At 49.1% G+C, this 24,664-nt stretch overlaps 5 protein-coding genes across 5 annotated transcripts; 3 read left to right on the top strand and 2 right to left on the bottom strand.

The window, feature by feature from the left end:
* Positions 1-1,126: 1,126 nt before the first annotated feature.
* Positions 1,127-4,575, top strand: Pdw03_6543 (SNF2 family helicase/ATPase, putative; the record flags this gene model as incomplete). The annotated part of the gene is made up of 2 exons (XM_014679900.2): positions 1,127-4,114; positions 4,168-4,575. The coding sequence occupies 2 exons, from the start codon at positions 1,127-1,129 to the stop codon at positions 4,573-4,575; spliced, it is 3,396 nt and encodes a 1,131-aa protein (XP_014535386.2).
* A 1,371-nt stretch (positions 4,576-5,946) lies between these two features.
* Pdw03_6544 (Sensor histidine kinase/response regulator, putative) lies at positions 5,947-9,853 on the top strand (the record flags this gene model as incomplete). Its single annotated transcript, XM_014679899.1, has 2 exons — positions 5,947-9,489; positions 9,560-9,853. The coding sequence occupies 2 exons, from the start codon at positions 5,947-5,949 to the stop codon at positions 9,851-9,853; spliced, it is 3,837 nt and encodes a 1,278-aa protein (XP_014535385.1).
* Positions 9,854-10,051: 198 nt separating this feature from the next.
* Positions 10,052-12,797, bottom strand: Pdw03_6545 (Exo-beta-1,3-glucanase, putative; the record flags this gene model as incomplete). The annotated part of the gene is made up of 3 exons (XM_014679898.1): positions 10,052-10,463; positions 10,515-11,527; positions 11,580-12,797. 3 exons carry the CDS (start codon positions 12,795-12,797, stop codon positions 10,052-10,054), a joined length of 2,643 nt encoding a protein of 880 aa, XP_014535384.1.
* A 1,278-nt stretch (positions 12,798-14,075) lies between these two features.
* Pdw03_6546 (Protein kinase, putative) lies at positions 14,076-16,112 on the bottom strand (the record flags this gene model as incomplete). Its single annotated transcript, XM_066101384.1, has 7 exons — positions 14,076-14,622; positions 14,674-15,158; positions 15,209-15,364; positions 15,423-15,627; positions 15,678-15,789; positions 15,848-15,970; positions 16,070-16,112. 7 exons carry the CDS (start codon positions 16,110-16,112, stop codon positions 14,076-14,078), a joined length of 1,671 nt encoding a protein of 556 aa, XP_065956467.1.
* Positions 16,113-18,684: 2,572 nt separating this feature from the next.
* Pdw03_6547 (uncharacterized protein) lies at positions 18,685-22,870 on the top strand (the record flags this gene model as incomplete). Its single annotated transcript, XM_014679896.2, has 6 exons — positions 18,685-18,908; positions 18,983-20,287; positions 20,348-21,068; positions 21,118-21,168; positions 21,217-22,780; positions 22,830-22,870. 6 exons carry the CDS (start codon positions 18,685-18,687, stop codon positions 22,868-22,870), a joined length of 3,906 nt encoding a protein of 1,301 aa, XP_014535382.2.
* Positions 22,871-24,664: the final 1,794 nt, after the last annotated feature.

Below are 24,664 nucleotides of genomic sequence, written 5' to 3' on the forward strand. Positions count from 1 at the left end.
GCGGTGTCTGCCATGCATGGTTAGGTCAGGGAATTGAAGTAGCGGCATGTTTCCTCACATAGGCGCAGCACCAGGTTGTTGGAAGTAAACCTGGGGTTTCCAGATTAAATCGATCGCTTGGATTACTCGACAAGATGATGGTTCTGTCGTGTTTCCGAAAGAAGAGAAAGGGATGAAGTAGAGGATGATGCTGTTGTTGATATGAAAGTTGAGATGAAGTGAGAGCGATAGTGAGCTAGAACTTAATTTATAGATGAAAAAGATCACTTTCCTCTGGTGACTTCAATTCCAGTACCTCGATCATCTGAAAGACTCGATTGAGGTGATATTGGAAGACAAGATTATTTGTATACATCTTTCCTCTCTGCAACGTCTCTGCAACATATTGTGTCGTAGCTAGCAGAACAGAAACGATTGATCGCAAATCGCGAATATATTTCTTCCTGCTAATCAAGGTTTTCACATGTGATTTGTGATAGCGAGATGCTAACATGAGGTTCAAAGTCCAAGGTAGTGAAAGGTTTCCATAAGTGAAGCGTGCCGTGTCAACGCATGTCATGGTCCTATGGAACGTAGTTGTTAGAATTGCCGGAATTTGGTTCTTCGTCAAGTTTTCAGACGCCTGAGGAATATCGATAAGTGATTTCGTCTGCATGGGCAAGAGGCACTATGTTGTAGGTGTGACATTCTGAAAATGAGATGTTCTTCTTCTCTGCCTGAGGCATCATCCGTTGCTAGGCCGACCCCAGACAAAACGATAACCTTTTGGAATCGATAACGACTCTTTTCTCTTTGATACTCGCAAACCTCCGCCGTCGACAAAACACATCGGATTCAAGGCATCACCCAAGGGTCAGTTTATCCTTACCTGCTATAGTTGGTTCTGTGTTTTTTTGGAACTCGAAATTTCCATTCCAAGAGGATCCCCAACCCCACGAACCAGTCGAGCTCACACACAAAGAACACAAAAGACTAACGTCAAATTTCAGTGCTCTGAGATTCTCATACGTATCTTGATGCCCAAAGATCGGATTTTTCAAGCCTTGGTCATCCAGTAAATTCAACGAACCAACAAACTACTCACCTGACAAGATACCCTCCAAAATACACCGCTCGTTAAAATACGATGGCCAGAGAAAGCAACGCGCCATTGGTGCCCCTCACTCCAGGGGGGAAACCAAACGCTCAGTCTGGCCCCGCACATGTCCAGGAACCTGTATTCGGAAAGCCATCGCCGATCGGCCCCCCACAACACAGATCAAACCATCTTTTCAACATTCCAAAGCCCAATCAATCTCGTGCCGAACATCATCGACCCGCCCCTCGACCGCAGCCGCAACAACAGCCACAATCGCGCCTCCATGGTCAAGCAAGCGCTACGCCCCACGCTTATCGCCCACCGGGCACTTCGGGTGCCGCAGTCGCTACGCCGTCGGTGAAGCGAAGTGAGCCATGGGACCCATTCAAGCCAGTGGCACCATCGGCCTACAACAATACTCGCGGAGGAATCCCCCACGGTGCAGTGAGTATCAAGCGACCTGAAAATGTCACCTGGACAACTCCTCGTGCCCCTAGGCCTATCTATCAATCCAAGCCTGTTCCACCGAAGATGGGAGGCGGGTTGAAGAACCTGCAGAAATTTATAGATCTCACACGCGACGACACTGATCCTGTGCCAAGGGCTTCAGCCTATGCAAGTCCGAGCTTCGGTGCCATGGATATGAACGGCTACGTGGATACGGCTATGGCAAACGAAAACATCAAAGCTTTGCTTGAAGGTGCATTCGAAGACGAGGAGGACAAGGCCGAGGCGAAAATTAAAGGCACGAAGAAGAAGGGTGGAAAGAAGTCCAAGAAGTCGTCAGTGAACAAGCAGAAAGATGAAGTCGTCGTGGACAAGAAGAAGGACAAAGCGATTGACGATCTTGATGATCTTGCTGCACAACTCCAAGGGGTCACGGTCAATGACTCGAATGATCAAAATGCCAAGTCTGAAGATGACTCATCTGCCAAGGTCGTACAAGACGACAAAGTTGCCCGGAAAGATGAAGAAGATGATGAGGTAGCAGAGGAGGTAGCAGAGGAGGAAGAGGAGGAGGAGGAGGAATCCGACGATGAAGATGCTGGAGTCGTCGAAGGCTTAAAAGTGACCCTCCTGCCTCACCAAATTGAAGGTGTGAATTGGATGTGCGACAAAGAGACTGGCCGAAAAACAAGCAAAGGAATTTTCCCAAAAGGCGGAATTCTTGCGGATGACATGGGTTTGGGCAAAACCGTGCAAGCAATTGCTCTGCTGCTCAAAAACCGCAAATCCGATCACGAGAACAGCGACAACACCGAATCCGAGGGCAAGACGACCAAGCTACCGCCAAACTGCATTCCCACCACTTTGGTAATTGCACCTCTTGCGCTGATCAAACAATGGGAGGCAGAAATCAAAGACAAAGTTGAACCGTCCCACAAGCTGAGTGTTTGCCTCTATCATGGTACAACGCGCGCAAAGTCTTCGACAATGTTGGATAAATACGACGTTGTAATCACAACTTATGGAACTCTCACCTCCGAATTCAACTCGTCAGCATCAGACAAAGCCAAAAAGGCGGGCATTTTCGCGGTTCATTGGTACCGTATCATTCTTGACGAAGCACACACAATCAAGAACCGCAACGCCAAAGCCACGCAGTCAGCATATGCACTGGATGCCCAATACCGCTGGTGCTTGACAGGAACGCCATTGCAAAACAACCTGGATGAGTTGCAGAGTCTGATCAAATTCCTCCGGGTGAAGCCCTATGACGACTTGGCTGCATGGAGAGATCAAATCAGCCGGCCTTTGAACAATGGTTGTGGAGGCCTCGCTATCCAAAGACTACAAGTTTATCTGAAGGCCTTCATGAAACGGCGCACGAAGGATATCCTCAGACTGAACGACAATGTGAAGCCTGGCGACGAAGGAGCAGGTGGTAAGCCAAAGAAGTCATCGAATGGATTCCACATTACCAAGCGTGAGGTCATTAAGGTGACTCCCGAATTCATGCCTGGCGAGTTAAACTTCTACAAACGGCTCGAACAGCGGACGGATAATAGTCTTGCTAAAATGATGGGTGGTGCTAAGGTCGATTATGCTGGAGCTTTGGTTCTGCTGTTGCGTCTTCGCCAGTCTTGTAACCACCCAGACTTGGTCAAGGGTGATTTGGCCAAGGACAAGGATATTCTCTTGCAGAATGGCAGTACGAACAACCAGTCAACACAGTCAAACCCGGATGACCTTGACAGCATTGCCGATCTCTTCGGGGCAATGAGCGTCGTCGCAAAGAAATGCGATGTTTGCCAAACGGACCTGAGTCCGAACGAAATCAAGAACGGTGCCAGTCGATGTGGTGAATGTGAAGCTGACTTGAATATCAATGTTATGGGCACAGAAAAAAAGAAGAAAAAGAAGTCGAAGAAGAGCCACACGGAGCTTGATGTTCCAGACTCCCCGTCAGCCCGCAAATCTGAAGCACAAATTGCTCGTTCTCGCAAAAATCGGCGATTCATTATTGACAGTGACGACGAAGATGAAGAAGAGGGCGACTGGGTTGTACCCGAGGACCAGCGCAAGATGCCTAGCCTCGGGAAAGCAGGTGGTTCGGATGATGAAAACGCCGAAGGAGGTGGTGAATGGCTCATCTCGGACGATGAAACTGATGAGGAGCTCGAATCGCCCTCCAGAAGGAAGAGCAAGCCTATCGTTCTGAACGATTCCGAGGACGAAAGCGATTCTGAAGCGGATGACATCTACAACGATGAAGGAGAAAACGGAGAGCTTCCATCCACCAAGATCCGCTATCTTATGCGAATTCTCAATCGCGAGGCACCGGACTTCAAGTTCATTGTTTTCTCGGTCTTTACATCTATGCTTGATAAGATCGAGCCCTTCTTGAAGAGTGCCAATATCGGCTTCGCCCGCTACGATGGTGGAATGGCAAATAATCACCGAGAGGCCAGTCTCGAAAAGCTCCGTAATCACGGTGGCACTCGTGTACTGCTCTGCAGTCTGCGTGCCGGTGCATTAGGTCTCAATCTGACAGCCGCTAGCCGCGTCGTCCTCTTGGAGCCCTTCTGGAATCCCGTAAGTTGCAGTTTTCGACTCTCTATTGCGCATTGTACTGACCTTGAATCTAGTTTGTGGAAGAGCAAGCCATCGATCGCGTCCATCGCCTGAATCAAAGCGTTGACGTGAAAATCTACAAGATGGTCATCAAGGGTACCGTGGAAGAACGCATCGTTGCCCTGCAGGATCGCAAGCGCGAACTGGCCAATGCCACCATCGAGGGCAAGGCCGGCGCCGGCAAGCTCACTATGCGCGACATGATGGCGCTCTTTGGCCGTGACGCAGAATCCCAATTCTCAGGAAATCAGAACACCCTGGACTTCAACCAGCCTACTCGACTGCTGAACACCGGGGATGAGACAGAACCTGTGCATTCCTCCTCCCACGAATCAACGCAGTCTGGCCCACGCAGCCGGGGAAGGGAGGTCAAGCCTAACCGGCCACGAAATGAGGATTCGGTCTATGGTCGACGATGGTAATCGGATGCTGGTAAACAGCATAGTACGAATTTATGAAACGATATACGGAGAGACCTTTTGGGGGAGTTCCGGTTTGCATGAGGAACGTGTTTGAAGTCTCCCTGCTAAATTAATCTCATTTCTTGTTTTTCTAATCTATCTTATTGGTTCATCCCGTACATCTGTATTTCAAAACTTGTGTTCAGTGTCCTTCACTCCCTATACTCGACCTAGGTGGCTACAAATCAAAGGAGTGGTGGAACCTTGGTCGTTTGATGACTGGCTTCGCGCCTCCCATGTATCCGGAACCTGTGCCCGCGAGTCAGATTCCCGTCCAATTTTAGAAATGGCGATTTCACAATGGGGCTCGGCATTGTGGTCCGATTGGAATATCTGCGGTCCTGAATACCCAATGCCATCGCTATGGATACGTGCCTCTCAAGATTCCTTGTAAGGGTGCTGTCCTCTGTTTGACACTTGTGGGTAACCCCAACCTCTATGACATCTTTGGACTTCTCAAAATTTGACACGGCAGGGTATGAGCTGATTGAGAATCCAGTTGTCAAATCGAAACCGGTTTTAAGTCGCGGATCCACACATTTGTTATACACTCATTGAGAAGACTCCTCATCCTTTGTGAGATATGATTTCTATTCGAGTTAAGCTGATTCTCGATGGGCCGAAACAGATCCCTACATGTTAGGGTCTATGGTTCTGGTCCGGAATCGCCGAGGCTCGCCCTCGTACGCTCCGAATTGATTGCAGGTAATACCCCTGGGGAACTTTGATCGGATTACACTGGCACATGGGATTTGCCAGCACACTAAGAAATGCCCTAAAGCTAGGGTCAGCGCGATGTTTTGCACCTTCTCGAATGGTTGGTAGTTAACTTCAATCCAGGGCCATCCAATCGACCAGATGACTTGCCGAGGCTCATACCATGGATCTCAGATTCTCGTCCAAAGGACTGCGAGCTACTTTCTGACGGTAGTTTCCAGCGAACCGGACAAGGGAACCGAGGACATGCTCCCAGCGAGGAAGCTTGTTTCTGGTGGCTCATGCTTTGATAGGTCAAGAGCTCACAGGAGAAAGCATGAGGTGGGGAGTGAACCCCTTGGTAACCCCAGGTAGAGCATAAAATTCGTGGAGATCTTTCAATCCCCCATTCGGTTTTGTGTGGTCTTCTTCGTACACTTGGTGTGCTGCCCAAATCACCCTTAAAACACCGTAACCCCAATGTTGCGAGACCTTGCTTAACTGCGTAGATCCATCGATACCGTTCCGTGAGCTGCCTCCTGTCAAACTCGCTGCTGGGTTCTAGCTAACACTGGAGGTCTTCTTAGTTCGAACCATTCTCAACTGTTCTCTCCGCCGCGGATTGAATACTGAGATATGTCTTTACCGTCCGATATCAAAGACAACGACAACTGGACGATCATTTATGATGACCAGAATGAGGATAATCAAAATGTCAAGACAGAAGAAAAGCCTTCCAGGAGGAGGCAGTCTCTCGCGCGAAAGTTGTCTATACCAAAGTCAATGTGTATCATGTCTGACAACAAGACTGAGATATCCACAGTAGCCGAGCTACTATCCCCGAAGTTGAAAATGCCTCAACTTGACTCGGCGGAAAGAGTCTTTCCCATTCGCTCGGTCGTCTCGTTTGATTCCACGCCTTCGTCTGCCCTGCAGACACCTTCCATCGATAAGCTCGAAGCACCCATGTCTCCTTTTTCGGACACATGGAGTGCAGGCTTCACCAACGAACAAGCTGGCTCCCAGCAAAAGAGTCCACCCGGGAAGAGCATTGACCCTGAGGATAGTAACTCAACAAGACCGGACTATCTCACTCGACTGCACCAAAAGAGTGGTGGCGGCAGCCGGATTTCATCAATGCTGGAAGAACAATCTCACGCCAGCCACAATCTCGACAATCTGGCACAATTAGAAAGCACTGTGCAAAACGGTGGCGATGTCCTTGACTTCCACAAGGTAACGGAGGGCATGTGCTACTCGCGTGAAGACGAGGAGGATGTCTTTATTCAGTCATTCGGTGCACTCGTTGTGATGACAGAGTCCGACGGTAATTTTGAAGTGCAGATAGCGAGCGAGAACTCCCAGGAAACTATTGGGCATTCTCCTGGAGAACTCTTTGAGTTGCGGACATTTTGTGATGTATTGCCGTCCTCGCAACACAGCAATTTTCTTGTTCATGCTCAATTCGTCTTGAGCGATGACTACATTTTCGAGGACTCTGGCCCTGAGGTTTTCTATCTTTCCGTGCTTTCATCTGACGGAATTACCCGGGATACTTGGTGTACGATGCATACGAGTACACTATATAAGAACTATGTGATCTGCGAGCTTCAGCCTGAGGCTCGAGGGACAAAGGATCACCCCAATTTGGAGGGTCCCGGGAGTCAAACGAGAGCATCTGATAACCGGAGCTTGGATATGACTTCTGGGGCATTTTTCGAGAATTTTCATCCTCCGGGAAAGGATCTGGATACCAGAAACTGCAAAGTTTCGGACTCATCAGAGCTTCTCAATGCTATCCCTCGAATTCTCCGGCGACTGTCAAATGCTCAAACTTTGGAAGCCCTCGTTCAACACACCATCACCACTTTGCAAAGTCTAGTTGAATTTGACAGAACGACCATATATCATTTCGATAGTGATCGTCACGGAACCGTGGTCGCCGACGCGGTTGATGCTTCTTCAGGGTTAACTTCGTATGAAGGCATGCATTTCCCAGAGTCAACCTTCTCCGAAGGTCTGAAGAAAACGTATACACGCAATACTGTATGCTTCTCTTGTTCAGGAAGTCAAGGTACTTCGAAGCTGGTGTATCGGGCTTCCACCAACAAAAGGCCCTTTGACATGTCAAACACCTATCTCTCTGCAGCACCGGCGCTCTCAACGCCGCAGACCCACAACCCTGTCAGGGCCTGTTTGTCAATTCAAGTTATAGTTTTTGGCAGGCTTTGGGGACTTATCTCATGTCAATCCTACGATAGTGGCCAAAAGCTCCACCCGCTCATACAAAAGGTATGTTGGTTCGTGGCTGAGGCCGTTTCAAGCAACATTGAGCGTCTGTCCTACTCCTTGCCCTTTCAATCCCGAGAAGCGGACATCTCCCTGAATGAAACGAGCACAGTTCAGGCTGTTAAGACTCCACCCGGTGATCTTCTCGGTCTGTTTGGGGCAGACTATGCCGCAGCGTCAATATTGGGAGAGTCCAAGATATTGGGGAAACCAATCGACTCGCAAGAGGTTCTGGCATTGTTTGAATACATGAAAGTCAGAGAGGATGACACGGTGTTTTGGTCCAGAAATATCGCGACCGATTTTCAGGATCTCAACTACTCGCCTGGCTTCCATCATATTTCTGGTTTGCTTTACGTTCCTCTTTCAGTGGACGGTCGTGATTTTATCACCTTCTTCCGGGCAGGTCTAGAAAGCAACAGCCGTGCGTCTGATTCTGAAAGATTGAGTCGACAAAAAGAGTGGTCTTCCACAGAGTTTGGAAAGGCATCCGTTCTGTCTTTGCTCTACCGAACTTTCACCAACATATGGCAAGAGAAGGAGACTACACTACAAAACAACCAGCTGATGAGGCTTTTACTCGCTAATTCTGCGCACGAGTTCAGAACACCTCTCAATGCCATCATCAACTACTTGGAAATTGTTCTTGATGGCTCTCTGGATCAAGAGACACGAGACCACATTTCCAGATCTCACTCAGCGTCTAAGTCATTGGTATACATCATCAATGATCTGCTAGACCTCACAAATGCCGAAAATGGACAACGGTTGATTAAGGACGAGGCCTTCAATCTTTCAGAGACCCTCACGGAAGCAACAGACATTTTTTGGGAAGAAGCAATACAAAAGCATGTCGACCTACAAGTAGTCCAACATGCAGCCCTACCTCCCGTCCTCGGAGATCAAAGACGAGTACGCCAGGTGATCACAAACCTGATCAGCAATGCCATACAGCACACATCGACCGGGGCAGTAACAATCGAGTCTTGTGTCGTAGCAGAGCCGCTGGAGTCAGATCACATCTGTGTCGAAGTGGCAATACATGATACCGGGTCTGGCATGTCCCAAGAGAGCGTTGAAACCTTGTTCTGCGAGCTGGAGCAAATATCCAACAAGGGATACATGCAGAATCCCAAATCTTATGAACGCAATCCAAGTGGCCAATCATTTGAGACCGAAAGTGTGCTTGGTCTAGGACTCGCGCTGGTCGCCCGAATCGTGCGCAATATGAACGGGCAATTAAGCTTGAAGTCGGAAGAAGGCAAAGGGAGTTGCTTCAAGATCAGGCTTGCGTTTCCTCTTCCAGATGAAGATAGTGGTCAAAAGCAGAACCCGTGTGCTGCATCAAACGAACCTCAGCAGGAAGATAAAAGAAGAGAAGAGACGAAGCAAAACATCATGTCCTCACATCGCGTAACAAGTCAGAGAGAAGACGGTATTCCATGGGAATGTGGTCAAATTTCAGAATTTGAGCCAGGCAAATCCATCGTGACTGTCGATGTAGGCTTGAGAACCGGCGAGGCAAGGAACCTCTCCCTTTCAGGCCAACGGCTCGAACAGAACAACCAGTCAGATAAACCAGCCACTAGGAATAATTCTGAGCACTCGTCAGAACCATTCAACCCTCCAGTCAAGGAAACCTCGTCGATCCCACCAATCACAAAACCCCCAGCCAATCAGTCCCAAATCCCCCAACCAAGCGTTGCTCCTACAATGAATTGGAACCTCCACGTCCTCGTCGCAGAAGACGACCCAGTGAACAGTACAATCGTGCAAAAGCGCCTGGAGAAATTCGGCCACACAGTGCACATGACAAGCAACGGCAAAGAATGCGCATATGCGTACAAAGAAAATCCCACTCGTTTTGATGCAGTGCTTATGGACCTACAAGTAAGCTCACCAAACAATTGATTGATTCCTGACTCAACATGAGTATCAATACTCAACTTTTCATCCACAGATGCCTATCGTCGATGGCCTCGGTGCAACACAGATGATACGCGAATTCGAGCAGCAAGAACTAGCTAATGAGACCACACCTGCGCCTCACATTCCCATTTTCGCTGTCTCAGCTTCCTTACTCGAGGAGAATCGAAAAATCTATATGGACTCGGGCTTTGATGGGTGGGTTATGAAGCCTATTGATTTCTACAGGGTTGATCGGTTGCTTGGCGGTGTGAGGCTTCGATGGGTGCGGGAGGAGGTTGTTTATCGGCCTGGTGTGTGGGAGGCTGGAGGGTGGTTTGAGGCATAGAGCAACATCCTTGGCATGGTATCAGAGTTGAGATGGAGGTTATTTTGACTCGAAGAAACAGCTGAGATGGGGGAAGATCTCCAATATCCAGATGGCAATTGAAATCACATGCAAAGAAATTCTATTCGCTTTCCATGGTATCTATGCAAACCAAAAAAAAATCAAAACGCATAATGCAATCAAATGTAGATTAATTATTCAGACATTCTCCGGTAAACCAGCAAAGTCCGGCACTGTATCACCGCATTTGAATGAAGGACTATATGCCTTGCTTGGCATATATCCATTCTTCCATGCAGTGCGATAGCTCCACTGCGCGGCGGACTCCGTCCGCCAGGTCCAGTAGAACCATCCCATCGCCGTTTCAAAGGCAGACATCTGTGCCTCGGCATAGGTCTGCAGGAATTTCTTGTAGACAGTCGAATACTCGGATGGGTCCTGGTTCGCATCTGCACAGCTGCATGTTCCCTCGGCCGCTGTTGGGCAATATGCCGTCGTGGAACTAGTGTCGTAGGTCCCTTCCCATCGGGTACCTCGGCCGACATTGTTCACATACTGCGCGCAGTCGGTGTCTGCCTGTGACCATTCGCCGCAAATAGTTGGCCCCCATCTGGTTTTGTGTTAGCACATTAAATTACAACGAAAAGGCAGCTCAATTTACCCAGAACTTGTTACGTTGATCGCCTTGATCATGGGTTGCCAGCTATCACAGATAATGTTGACCTTGGCAGTGTGATTCAACACAATCTCACCGATGTTAAAGGTAGTGTATTGGTGGGTGTCGAGGTACATGTTGTCTGGGTGTGTTTTAAACATGTCATCCCACTTGGCGAGATTTAGGAATCCATCATGCAGGACAAGAGTAGCAGTGATACCATTCTTGCGGACGAGTTCTGCTGCCTCCTGGGTCCAGTCTAGGACCTTTTCGACGGGAAGAGTCAGCATCAATGGCTCGTTCACCAGACCGTAAATTGTCACCACGTTCTTATACCGGTCTTGAGCAAAGAACTGCGAAAGCTGGTTGTGAATCTCAAGTGACCGCTTGCGGTTGAGGGCACCGTCTATGCCGACCAACCAGTCGATGCTGCCCTGCCGACCACTATGGTTCCAGCCATTTTGACTGCCGGGTAGTCCGTGAAGGTCAAGTTTGATCCGCAGCCCATACTTGCGACACCACTCGATTGCACGTAAGAGGTATCGCCACGCAATCTTAGGGACGTATGGGTCGTTCTCGTAGGTGGTCACGGCCCAGTAGGAGTAGGGAATGCGGACATGATCCAGTCCGGCTTCCGTGATTTCTTTTATATCTGACTCTGTTATGAATTCGGCATAATGTTTCTCAATTGTGGCCGCTGCGGAGTTTCCGAGCTTTTGAGTCAACGTGTACTCGTCGATGATACCAGCGCTGGATGGCCACTTGCTGAACAAGGACGGAGCGATGAAGGGTTCGATAGACAGCCATCCGCCTAGGTTGACTCCACGAATTGGCTGTGTACCGTAAGGGAACGCCTGATTAAGAGGAGGTACATTGTCATTCACTTGGGCAGAGTCATCCCAAGTCGAGTTGATGCCCATGACGGAAAGACCACCCACAGTAGCATTTGTGAACGTGAGGTTAAACCCTTCGGTCTGATACCACGTAAATGGATCCAAAACGGTGCCCTTGGCGTAACTCTAAAGCACTATTATCAGCAAAGTCCACCAAGGAAGTACACTCAAGTCTTACCGGTATGCTGTCGCGACTGATGCTGCCCAAATTAGAGGTAGTGGAACTGCCACTAGAGTCCGAAGGACTCGGCTTAGGATCCGAGCCTTTATTTTTTGACGCAACAATAGCAACTGGGATAATGATGGCAAGTAAAAGGAGCACTGCCAGTAGACATCCGACCAAGACACGCTTTTTTCTCGACCATTTAGACCAGAATTTCCATGCCGGTGGTCCTCCACGGCTCTCCAAGCTGCCCTCCCAGCTTTCTTCGTCTTTCCAGTGATCTTCCACAGCAGGTCCACCACCGCCACGACGACGAACCCGAGCATCTGAGCTATGACCTTCTTCCAAATAAGCACCAGATACAACTCGCGCGCCCGCGTTATGGCGTGAGCGACCTTCCGTAACTTTAGCACCAAGCGCCGCACCAGCAGCATCCAAAGCAGCTCGCTTCCGCTGTCGTCGACGCTCCCGGCGCAAATCGTCTTCTCCGCGAGACTGTTCCACGCGGCCCGCATCCTCGAGCTCGGCAGCAAGACGTGCCATGGCATCCACACTCAAAAGGTGCGCAGCACTACTCGAAGACTCAGTGCTGTGGTGTTTCCTCGCCGGCGACGCAGCAGCAGCATCGAGTTCCCGCTCGCGCTCACGTTCCCTTTCTCTTTCGCGTTCACGCCGTCTCCGCCTCCGCGCCTCAGCCTCAACATCAACATCCCTCGTCCGTCTCTCCCGAGCAGGACTCGCACTCACACCCTCCTCCCTGCGATCTCTTCTCTCCCGATCCCGGCGTTTAGAAGGCGACGCAGCAGGCGAGTCCTCCACTCTTGGACTCCCCCTCTCTCGTTCCCGTTCCCGCTCCCGTCTCTTCCCCTCTTTAGACTCCCCATCAACAAGACCAGCTACCTCATCACAATCCTCCTCCCTCCGTCTGCGCCTCCGTTCTCTGCGCCACTCCCGCTCCTCATCATAATCATCACGCTCATTATGCGAGTTCGAGTCGTACCCTGATTCCCCGCGGAAACGGTACTTCGCAGTGCGCGCATTTCCCGGACTGGATGTTGCGCCTTCGTCGGCGTCCTCGTAGCGGCCGCGGATATACTCGCGAGCCCGATCTCGGTCTCGGTCTCGGCGACGCGAGCGTTCTTGCTCGCGTGTGTGGTCGCGATCCCGATCCCGATCCCGATTCCGATCCCGGTCGCGTTTTTCGGGTCGGTCTCGTTGGGATTGGCCGGGCATGCCAGATGGCGGGTAGTGGGGGGGGGGAGTTTGGTGTGGTATGTGCCAATCGCTGGTCGGTGGGATGGGAATGTGGAATTGATAGTTGTTCGTGGGGATGGCGGGTTGAGCTTAGGAGGTAAGGGGAAGCAGGGTGAAGAATGGAATATGTGTTGAGCTTGGGTCGGACACGTGGGATGTACCTAGTTGGAATTGAGAAAGTTCAGTCGATCTTGGAATTGGAATTCCTATTCAGATGGGTCGGTATAAGCTGGTGTATGCTTTTTTCCCCACATGGATCTTGCCAAGAGATTGTATTTAAGTCTTAATGGCTTTGTGTTTATAGGTTTTGCTTCCTATAAAGCCCTTCATACACGAGTGCTTTATGAGTAGCAAGTTTAGTCTGTCAAGGCCACGCGTTCACACTGATACCTACTTTGTTTGTTTAGATGTGAATGGCTGCGGAGCAATAGATGAATGTTCGAGGCTATATACATGTACAAGGTAGTACCAGTCAGTATTCGAGATTATGTGGAAGATACAACTAATTTTATATATGTTGAAAAGCAAAGAATAACATTAGACACACCAATCCCAATCCCAATAGACATCCAAGCTCCGGTCCATTCTAACCAAAATAGAAAATGTTCATCTCAACGAGTCAGGGTATGGAAACTCCAAAACACAATACCAGGTCAAAGAAAAACATCATTGTGAAGAGAAAAAGGCAAAAATGAGTAAAGCCAACTGAAATAGGACTGATATAAAAAAAAGGGGGAAGCAAAGCGCAATTCTGGGTGTTAGTGTCTGTCATGAGTATCTGTACAGCTGTGAGGGGAGGGGTGAGAGATGGGGGAAGGATGATATATGCAAGTGACAAAGATTAAACAAAATGGTTCTCGCTGTGTCCGGGGAATCTAATAGAATGAAAGGGAGATGGTGCCTCGAGCACTGCATCTCTTGCTGCAAAGGTGTAACGCAGAAAATGCATAGCCGACATGCAGAATACATTCGGACGGAGTCAGGAAGGATGCCTCTCTCCGGCAGCTCCCAATTGGGCGGGAACCGGAACGTGTCGAAGTGGTGGCAACCCGGCCAAAGAATTAGAGGGGGCATTTGATCGTTGGCCTCCTTGAAAGGCAAACTTGGGATGGACATTGGCCTCTCTGGGCCGGTAATTCAAACTCATGTGAGCCCACATAGGTTGGTGCAGTAGCCCATAATTGTGCGGAAATTTTGTCAACAGCGACAGTGCCACCCGCACACGCTCCAAATTGGGTTTCACCAAAGGCCAGCCTTTCAGCTGATGATCTGTCGGGCTCCCTCTTTGCCCAGAACGCCTGGCTCGGTTGGCTTAGGGCTGCGATCGCGACCCTTCTTCCGACTGAAGAATGACAGCATGCCATTAGCCTGCTTGCCCTTGTCATCACCACTCTCAATTCCATCGGCAGGGACGGAATTATGGGCCAGCTCACTCCAGCTGCCAGCTTCGTTGAGAACCATTTGCACGCCTCCGCTTTTACTCATTTGCCGGGTGGCACCGCGTTGTCGATTGTGGGGAGGTGGAGCCCGGTGAAAGGACGGGGCAGGCGGCGGTGAAGGCGACACGCCGTTTGCAGGGGAAGTGGAAGGCTGACCAGTCGCGGAGTCGTTGGGGTCGAGAGTCTCGCTGGCTGTAGTAACGTTTTCATTTGGTGGAACACGGTGAGGCGGGCCGTCGGCTTGGATGGGAGATATATTTTTAGGGTCGGGTTGTGAGATTTGGCGGGCATGTACGGATGGGTTCGCTGGGTGTGTGGTGTTCCCTTGGGTTGTTGTCGCCATTGGAAGGCACTCCTCGGGGTTTCTGAAAGACACTGTTAGCAGGAGGATGGCCCTGATGGGGAGAGAAACCCACGTTACGGCAGCAATAGCTTCCGCGGCATTGCCTTGGTAGCTAGTGAGGGTGTAATCAAACGGTTCGAACATCGTTTCAATGAGACGATGGAGCTCATCATCCCGAATTTCTTTCGCAGTGGCATCGTCCCTTAGTTCTGCACGCGGCTTTTGCCTGCGCGCTCTAGCCTCCAAGGGCGCTTCTTCAAGAAGCAGCTCCTCCAGATCATAAGTCGCATCAAAGTTGGTTTTGTCGCTTGATGGTCGGAATACTGGCGGGATCTGTTTGCGCTCCAGGGCATCGAAGTCGATTTCGGCGAAGAACATGTGTGAGGTGTAAGTCTCAAACCCGATAGCGCCAATTCGTTGACTCCGGTCTTTTTGTATCAATGATCCTAACGCCCGCAAACAAGCTACTGATACCGCAGGATTGGTGACGTAATATTTTGGCTGTGCCTTTTTGATGTTCTCGCTCAAAGTCTCTTGGTTTCGGCCTTCAAATGGTCGCTGCGCTCAAGGTTAGACTATAAAGTAGACACGCAACGAGTCTCTCATACCTTATTGTAGATGCACTCGTAAAAGGTGACACCTAATGACCACCAATCCACCTCGAAGGTATAACCACTCCCTTCATAGACTTCCGGGGCTAGATAGGCTAGTGTTCCTGACTTGCTTGTGAGAGGCTTCCCCGGTCGGTAATCTGATGCCACGTTCTAGATATTCAAATTAGGCGAAGCTCCGGTGAATGCGATCCACGCGGATAGGACTCACAAAATCAGCCAAGTGAACATGTCCATCTGAATCCAACAGGATATTGTCTGGTTTTAAATCGCGATGAATGATACCCTGCGAATGGATATACTTCAGAGCACAGCCCAGCTCCGCCATCCAAAATCGCACCGCATCCTCTGTGAAGCATTTTCGAGAGATATGGAATCGAAGATCGCCGCCATTCATTAAATCAACCACAATATAACTTCAACTCCATCAGCGAGGAGTTTCGAGAATGGATTCAGGAATACTCACATGTACTCCATGTCCTGGAAACTGTATCGCAAATTGCAAAGGAACGGATGGTTCAAGTGTTCCAGCATTCGCCGTTCACGAATTATATTCCGCACGCTTTCCGAACGGACCACTAAAACGAGTGTCAGCTATAGCTCTCTCATCTCAGCGGCTATGGAGCTCCCACAAACCTTCCTCTTTGCGGATATATTTTAAGGCGAATGTGAGACCTGTGTCCTTTCTTTCCACAATTCGTACTTTTCCAAACGCGCCCTTTCCAACGACACGTAGGAGCCTGAAATGATTGAGGTTGACTAGTAAAGAAAAAGCTATTAGCACATTGTTCGAAATAATCCTCGGTGACTCAGGTAGTCCCAAAGACGACCTATCCAATTCGATCCCAGCAGACTTACCTGCATCGTTGCAAGACACCGGTTTCCCCTGAGTATTTCCCATGTTGCCAGGATAGACCGATGATTGAAGTGTTTAAAGGTTGACTAGTCTCTTGCTAGCAACATCACACTTGTCCCCAAAGTCCGCCGGTTGAATGTTGATCACGTCAGCAGCGATAATCGGGCAAATCACGAGTGGATAAAGGAGGCAGATTTTTAGTGAATTTTGAGCTTGTTTCGTGATTCCCATAAAGTGACAGAATTCCGAAGGTAGAATGGCCGAGCGGGGAGAGGGGGGGTCAAATGTTTCAGAGTCGGCGAAGATTATCGTTGCAAGTCTAGATGTGAAATTCGTTTTGAGATCTAGGCAAGGCTAGGTGAAATGAGAAGACCACCAGAACTCTTCAAGAGAAAATCAAGCAGATCTTGGGGTTCCAAGCCTGCAGGATATGTATATCAAGAAAACCTGAGGGCGCGGGAGCTCAGTCGCGATGCACACAGATTATGGGTTTAAGAAAAGAACCCACAAAAAAATGGGGTGGGATAGGAGAAAATAGAAGAGATAAATATGTCAAATGACACAGCAATAACAAGAATATCCCAGTCCACTTTGATAAGTGAAGCAAAGATGAAAGAAAGGGGATGAAGCGGGTGAGCGGTCTGGGAGAAGCGGCAGTAACTAGGCCAATCACGCGTAACGAAGAAAATGGGGGCAAAGGGGGATAAACTACGGAGTAGCCCGGGGATTAATGAAAGAAAATGGGCTTTTAGGTCCGCATCTATGCTTGTTCTGGTCTTGGAGGCCTTAGGGCTTAGTACACTGTGTTACTGCTCTTCAAGACTAGTTCATTTGTCGAAGATGTTGATGTTCCCCGGGTATCTGTGTTTTTGAGATCTTGGCAGATAGCTTGTAGATATGCTGTTGGGCATAATGACATTCACATAATCCCCTATACAATTTCCGAACATCGGGCTCACTACTTCGGACAAAGTGCGAAGGAATTGAGGTTAGGTGGAGAGTACATAGCGTTGGCCCAGTTCGACCCGCTGAGCGGAGGCGATGATATCCGCTAACAGAATGCACAGACTTTTCTAGGTGACTTGTCCATTCTTGTCTTTTAATCCTAGACGAAAATCCCGGCGATCAAAATTCAATTTGAAACAGGGTTCTTTAAGGGATTTGGGGGGGGGGGGGGGGGGGGGGAGAGAACCGGTAATCCTGCCCGAATGCTATATCGGGCTAAATTGTACAGTGCGATGTAGATCACTTTAGAGGCATTTAGCGTGCCCTACGCCCTGCCCTGTCTTTGTGAGACTCTGTGCCACTTGCAATTGACCTTACCTCTTGGGTTCTCTGTCACATGCATTTTCCTTGGAGTTACAATTCGGAATATCTCCCAAGTGAATAACGTCTAGTTCGGTCGAACCAAGAGATAGCCTGGAAGCATGCAACCAAACTCTCGTGGCCGCCACGTTGTAGACCGCCCTAGGCCGAAATATGCAGTTGTCTCGGTCGTACAGAAAAAAGCCCTGGAATGCCCGAAGAACATTCGACGCTCAATTTTGATCCCTCACATGCAAGGACTTTGGCTGCAGTTGGATCAGTTCTAGGCGGATCTTTTTGTGCATTCACTCCACTAAAGCGCAGATATGCTGCACATGTACGGAGTTTGTTTGTCTACCACCTTGACTCTACCAATTTGGGTGTTGTTGGTTCCAATTGACCTGCGGGCGCAGTCAGCTGGTGCAGGGTTCTAACCCCCCCCCCCCCCCCCCCCCCCCCCCCCCCCCCTTCAAGTGGGAGCCCAACCAGAACCCGTAGAGGGCGCCCATGGTATGCTTATTAAATAGAATTGGGGATCCTTGTCAAATGGGCGTTGGGGAAAACTCTAAGAGATCAAGAGGCGGTTTCAGCTTACAATTTTGACTTTCAAAAAACATATGAGCCTAGGATAAGGCTGTTTATACCATTTGTATTACAAAGTATGTACAGACTTGTGATTTATAGAAGTTATGTATCGAATCAAAGACTATGACAGACCTATCTAGGTGTCCTTTTTGTGTTGGCATAACGAATCATCTTTTGCATTTCCTCGCAGCACACGGAGTACACAGAGTACAATAGGGGCACAAAATAAGAGAGAGTTCGGAAAGTCCATATATATATCGGTACGGAGTGCGGAGTAGAGTCCACTCGATCAATGTTGAGAATTATAAGCGTACCCAAATATGTATCTATGTGTTCCCACTATAAAGAAGAATATCCTGTAAGGTGAATAAGTGTTTAAATTAGACCATCGCACCTGTTTGCTAAAAATGGTATTCTCGTTCCCTTCGGTTTTCAACTATACCGAGCAACTGATTGAAATGATGGTCCTAGCCAATTTGTATCTGGTCAAAATGTGCTTGATCCTTTTTCGCCATTGTTAGTGCCTATCAAAATGGACCTATTTGGCTTCAGTGTAAATCTTATGGAGGAACAATGAAACGGCTGCGGACGTAGGTGTAGAGATGGTGGCTCGGTCACGGGGTAGCTCCTTCCCTCTCTGGGTCCCTAGGCGTCACTGCCAGTTCTCATGGGACCTGACCATTTCTACATCCTTGCCACTCTATCACTTCCACTCAACCTATTCGACATGGAGAGCTCCGAAAAGCCCCAGCCGCTACTGCAGCGCCCAGAGAGCGCTGGCATTGAAATCACAGATTTCTCCTTCAGCAAGCCAGTCTCACACAAGCCCTCGTATTCGCGAAACCGGACCAAACAACCTACCATCTCCCATCCTGCAATTGATAATGCCCGATCTTCAAGGGAATCGATGGGAGAGGAGGCAGGTTGCAATCAACTGACCAGGCCAGACACGTATGTAGGCCCAGGCTGATCTCACAAGTGAACACCACTGTTCACAATGAGCTAACATCTTCTGTTGGGTTCAGCCCTCTCGATACTCGCAGCGTTGTGAAAGAAGGAGTCTCTAGGGTACCAATCCTCGCGAAACAACCTGTATTTACTCAGCCACCAAGCCGGCTATCGACATTAGCTGAACCCAACAAAGAAAGCGGTAGACGATCTGCACCTGGAGATCCATGGAAACAGGGTTTCGGACAAGAGCATGCGGTGATTAGTCCCCGGCCTAACGAGCCGACAGGGGCTGATTCCCCCAGAGTGACAATTGGCCCCGCAGGAAGGATTGTTAACCCGAGTCAAGAGTGTGTTGTTGACATTGAGAAGACAAGTAAAGCTGATTTCGCGTTACCTGAGCCATCCCAGGTACAAGCTGCTCGCAGAGAGAGGCAAGAGGCTCCGGAGAACCCACCCTCTCGTGAGCCTTTCAAGCCTATGCACAATCAGCTTCTAGCGTCGAAGCGGCGCCAAGCCCCCGAAAAGGAAGCATGTTCAAAGCCACTGGTACCGCTAGTTGCTGGGAAGAATGGCGTTCAGCTCAGTGAGGATGATCTATTTGAGCTTCTCATCACGAGAATGAGACAGCGTGAGGAAAGCGAGCACGCGGCTGCAGTTCTCCAACGACAAGTCACGAATGAGAACGAGGCCTTGAAGAAGGATAATTCAAATCTGCAGGATGGGCTCAAGAAATGTCAAGGACAGCTCGCCAAAACATCGTCCGAGTCAAGATCTCAGCGCGCACAGATAGACAAATGGAAGGCGAAACTTGGCACATTCAAAGGCGTTCTCAATGAGCTTGGCCGTGAATATGGCGCAGTTCGGGAGCAAGCTGAAGAATTGAAAGAAGCCACTATGTCTCTTGATAGAGAGAAACGCGAAATCCAAAACAGCTTGGACGAGATCAGATTGAGAGTTTCGGATAGTGCAGAAACCATTCAAGACCAACGCGAGAGACTCTCACTTTCTGAGGGAACAATTGCCAGTTTGAGGGAAGCTTTGGACCATTCAGAGAAAAGAGGCGACTTGGTGAAATCTCAGCTGTCCAACGAGCAAAAGCGAATCGCGACTCTAGAAACCTATATTCAAAATGAGTCTCAGAGCCAGTCGCGATGCTTGGCGCTTGTCAGAAACGACCAGGGCAAGATAACCGAAAAACTTGACATTGCCTGTGAGCTGTTCACCACATCTTGCTCCAAATCTCAGGATAACATCCTATCGAAACTAAGTCCGGCGCTTGAACATTGTCTCGCTTCGGTCCAGGGGTTGAAAGAACAGTGCTCTGCCGAGACCACGAATGTCCAAGACTTCACCAATAGCGTTCATGAGGCAACATCTCGGTAAGATTTGTGGAAGTGTGACAAAGGTCAGCAAATATTAATGACTTACTATGACTCTAGCTTCACTTCACTGGCTGGACAGGTCGCCAACGATGTCGACCGAAGCACGGAATTAAGCAAAGATGTGTTGCGAGCCCTCCAAGAAGCTGTTCAAGCGATTGAAGGCAACCTCGGTCCTCATTCGTCAATTTTCGAACAGCTTGCTAATAGTGACGGTTGCTACGGAAATTTGCAACGGCAGGTTCAGAATCTTGAGCCAGTTATCGGCAGTCTCGATGCTTCTATCAAGGCCGTGGGAATAACAGAAACTGATCTTGTGCGTGGGTTAGAAACCTTCAGTCACAGGCTTGCCGAGGCTCGAATTCCTGCAGGAAATCCAGTTTTGGAGATGGAGGTTTCCAAAAGGTTCGCCGAAAATACGCAATTGCAACTTCAACTGAAAGAGATCTCGATCGAAGTTGAGTCTCTTCGAAAGCAACTTGCCAACAAATCATCAGAGAATGAGCATCTTCAGCATGCTTTGACGGAGACTGTTACTAGTGAAAAGACATGCAAGAGTCAAAATGCCCGGCTGGAAATTGAGAAGACGGCATTACGGGGTGAGCTTCAATTTCTCGAGCAAAGAATCCGAAATGAACTGGGCTCCGTAAATATCAAATTGCAGGATCAGATGAAAGCTGGATTCGAAGGACAAATCCAAGGTCTTAAGACAGAAAAGGCGATGCTGGAAAGAGACTTCAACAACCTGCAAGCCCAGCTTGCAACTGTTCAAATTTCATTAGTAAGCCCGACCGTGTCTGATGAGACGGTATTTCACTAACAGTATGGAGACCGAAACCGAAAAGACAACCGAGGATGAGCGACTGCAAAAGGCCTCCATGGTAAGCGATGCGGAGCATGGTCTTGTTGTGCTCTACTGATAGGCGCAGCTCCAGGAATCCAAGAAGCGAATCGAGGAACTGACAATTTCTTGCTCAGAATTCATCGCAGAGGCCAAAGCTTATAAAGTTGAGACAAACTTACTGAAGAGCTCCGAAGCGAGTCTCTCGGCAGAAAAAGACAAGCTCCTCAAACAACTTGAAGAAGCGGAGGGAAAGACCTCCGAGCTTGAAGCGAGCTTGGGGCTGAAGACCGAATCTGGTATGCTGAAAGACAAAGCGATACAGGAAGCAGAAAAGAGAGCCGAGGTGTTTGAGCTGGAGACGGCCAAAAAGAATGAAGAGCTTTCAGCGACCAAAGAAAATCTTGCCATGCTCAAATCAAGGTCGTCGGCTTTGGAGAAGGTCGGTGAGGAAGCTGATGCGGAAATAATTTCACTTCTCCGCCGGGCCCAGGAGGCGGAAAGTTGGCAAGCGACCATAAGAGAAGGGTTTGCGAAGGTGATCGAGGTACATCCTGATGAGCCTTTTGAGAACACATGGCAGAGACTGGAAGACATTATTCAGTCCTCACTTCCTCGGCCGTCGATCACGTATGATGCATATTGCACCAAGCCTCACGGCACGGGTGATATGGAGGGGACTGAAGGCAGCAATCTTAGATTGGGCCCAAGGGAGGAGAAACATGAAAATCTCTCGGAAACCATTGAATCAAAAAAGGGGACTCTTAAGACTGCTGAGGACATGCAAACAGATGGAAACCTACCCCCAAGCAACTCTAGTCCCCTGAAGGCTTTGAAACATGGAGATTGCGTTGACTCATTGCCAAAATTCCCTGCTGGTCACAGTCACATTGTTCCGTTTTCACTCCTCCATGACAGGCTTTCACGGGAAAACAGTCTATCACTCTTCAATGATCCAGCTGAGCTCGAAATGCTCTTTGTGTCAACTCCAGATATCCAGGGAGCGTTGCCAGATGATGCCACCAAGAAAGCGCAAGAACGCCAAATGGTTCCAGCTGAGACCTTCGAAATGGGTCGAGATCTTAATGAGCCTAGCCCTGTTCTCGGGATGCAACCTGCGAGCGCCAATGACAGCAAAAGCGGAAGATCCCAGTCAGCTCTTGGAAATATTGGCAGTTTGCTTGTTGATAAATCTGCCAAGAACGAACAGTTCAACACCAAGCGTAAAGTAGTCAGCTTCGAGGGGACACGTGTGATCACCCAAACAGAAATTGGCAAAGCTAGACGAATGTCAGACGCAACCGACAACAGCTCTGGGGGAGATTCTGAAAGCAAAGCAGTCAAGAGAACGCAACAACGGACTTACAGCCGTCTTCGCCAGTCTGTGGCACAGTCGGAAACTTCCATTGAAACGACTACAGAAATGCAGCCTGCCAGCAAATCTACGGTGAAAAAGTCTCAACAGGGCTCAATGAACAAGGCTGACCATTCTTCAAATGCTAACCCAAGGCCACTGAAGAGACCACGAAATGCAGCCGATGGCCCCGAGCGACGACTGAGTCCAAAGGGGTTGGCTTCAGTTAGCAGCAGGAGCGGCGCCACAGCCGGGCAAGCAAACACTGTACGAGGCCGCAGTAAGCGCCGCACTCGAGGTAAGATGCCTGATACTTTTATAGTGCAGCCCTAGATAACGGCTAGAAGGAGACCGCTACAATCAGCGTTTCGGCGAAGACGTCGGCTGAGCAGTTCAGCGTGAGGTGACCTACGAGGAATTTCATTTCTGCATAATTATACTCTGGTCTTGTTGAACAAACTCTCCTGTTTGTGCTATCAAAAGCAAGGTGTGTGCAACAAGTCCACGGACATTGAAATAATGGGTTAGAAAAACCATTCTTGCTATGAACGGTTGCACGAAAACAGTCCTCAAGCAAGACTCATATGCTTCGAAGGCGATGTTGTGGGATGTTGTGGGATGTTTATTTCAGTCTTATCGAGGTACCCAAAGCTGTATTGCTCTTAACGCCAAACACAATGCTCCAACAAAAGGAGGTTCACCGCAGAAGATCCGGGAAACCGGGAAAATCGCAATTTCCCGATTGGCTCCAGTAAAATAATGTACACACAGGGGTCGTTCCCCTGATATCTTAATCACATTTCCCTATATCCGCACAAAAGTCTGAGATATAGTTTGGCATATCGGGGTAGTGATTGCAAAGAAACGCAAAAGGGGGAAGTTCGATTGGAGGAAAAGAAGATGGCGGAATCACAGTCGTCATTGCGGATGAAAGGCAAGTATCTCTCAAGGTGCTCAATTTGCAATGGCCGAGCAGAAAGCAGATCCATAAATCGAACTGCTTATTTGTTTTTTCCACCCTTAGTCGCCTCAAGGAAAAGCACCTGCTTCTTAACGACAGGGTCGTACTTCATCATGCTGAGAGGACGGTGTACACGGGGCCGGATCATCGTGCGGTAGTAGCCCGTCATGGCCATGGAGATTAGCCGGACGGCAATGGTACGGGACTTCGCTGTGTCGGAGAAAAGACGATGTTAGCCATAGGCCGCGAAAGCATCCCGGGGTTCTCAGTTTTCGCTGTCATCGCCCATTTCACAACCCCAATTACGGCATAGATGAGCGGTGGATTGTGCGATTTAGCTCTCGGAGACCTCGTTCCACGTACCTTTCTTGGCCATCTTGGGCGTCTTGGGGTGCTTGGTCGAGTTGTCGCTCCGAAACGATTTCGAGGTCGGAGATGATTGTTGCCCAGTCACGTGGAATTTGCTTAGTCATGTTGAGACCCGGGGAGGGGTTGATTCTTGTGAAGTTGCTTTTCATCAATGCGACCTTAGATTATCACCATATTCACCTTTAGTCAAGACTAATCAACTGTCCCATCTTCCACAACTATCTATCTCCTGGACCTATGGACGGACGAGGCTTGAAACACGCCCCTGTCAGTCCATCCCAGATAGTCGATTGGTCCTAGTGAATATTCTTACCTCCATGGAATATGGAATATGGAGTACTCTGATGGGCCAACTATCAATATTGAACATCCTCGTGGAATTGCCTACTCAGGACAAGCTTTGAACGCTGCCTTCAGATTCCTTTGATTATTGGTCGCCTTCCAGGTTGTGGACTTCCCTAAATATGCGAATTGGATACATTTGTGGATTTGTGCTGATGCATTACGTTCAAGCAATCTCTTCTACCCATTTTCCTCATCCGGAGTGTGGGGTGGAGGTGCCCTGATACAACATAAGCAACATTGGTGGCTAATATCTGCAACTAAGAAAGTTTCAGTTAGCTTCAGTTGGCTTTTGCTTGGCCTTAGCTATCTTTAGTTAGCTCTTATATGATGATCGTTTTACATCAGAGCATCGCCAGTGTGACGATATGCCCCCAAGGACTGAAATTATTCTCCACCCCGCAGTCATCCTGGTGAATCAGGTACCATTTCCTTCCTCGGATACTAAATCAATCGTCCTGATGGCCTGATAATGGAACGACTGTGGCTGAATAACCTACCATGCTGGCT

Source organism: Penicillium digitatum, chromosome 2 (assembly GCF_016767815.1).
Source record: "Penicillium digitatum chromosome 2, complete sequence".
NCBI lineage: Eukaryota > Fungi > Ascomycota > Eurotiomycetes > Eurotiales > Aspergillaceae > Penicillium > Penicillium digitatum.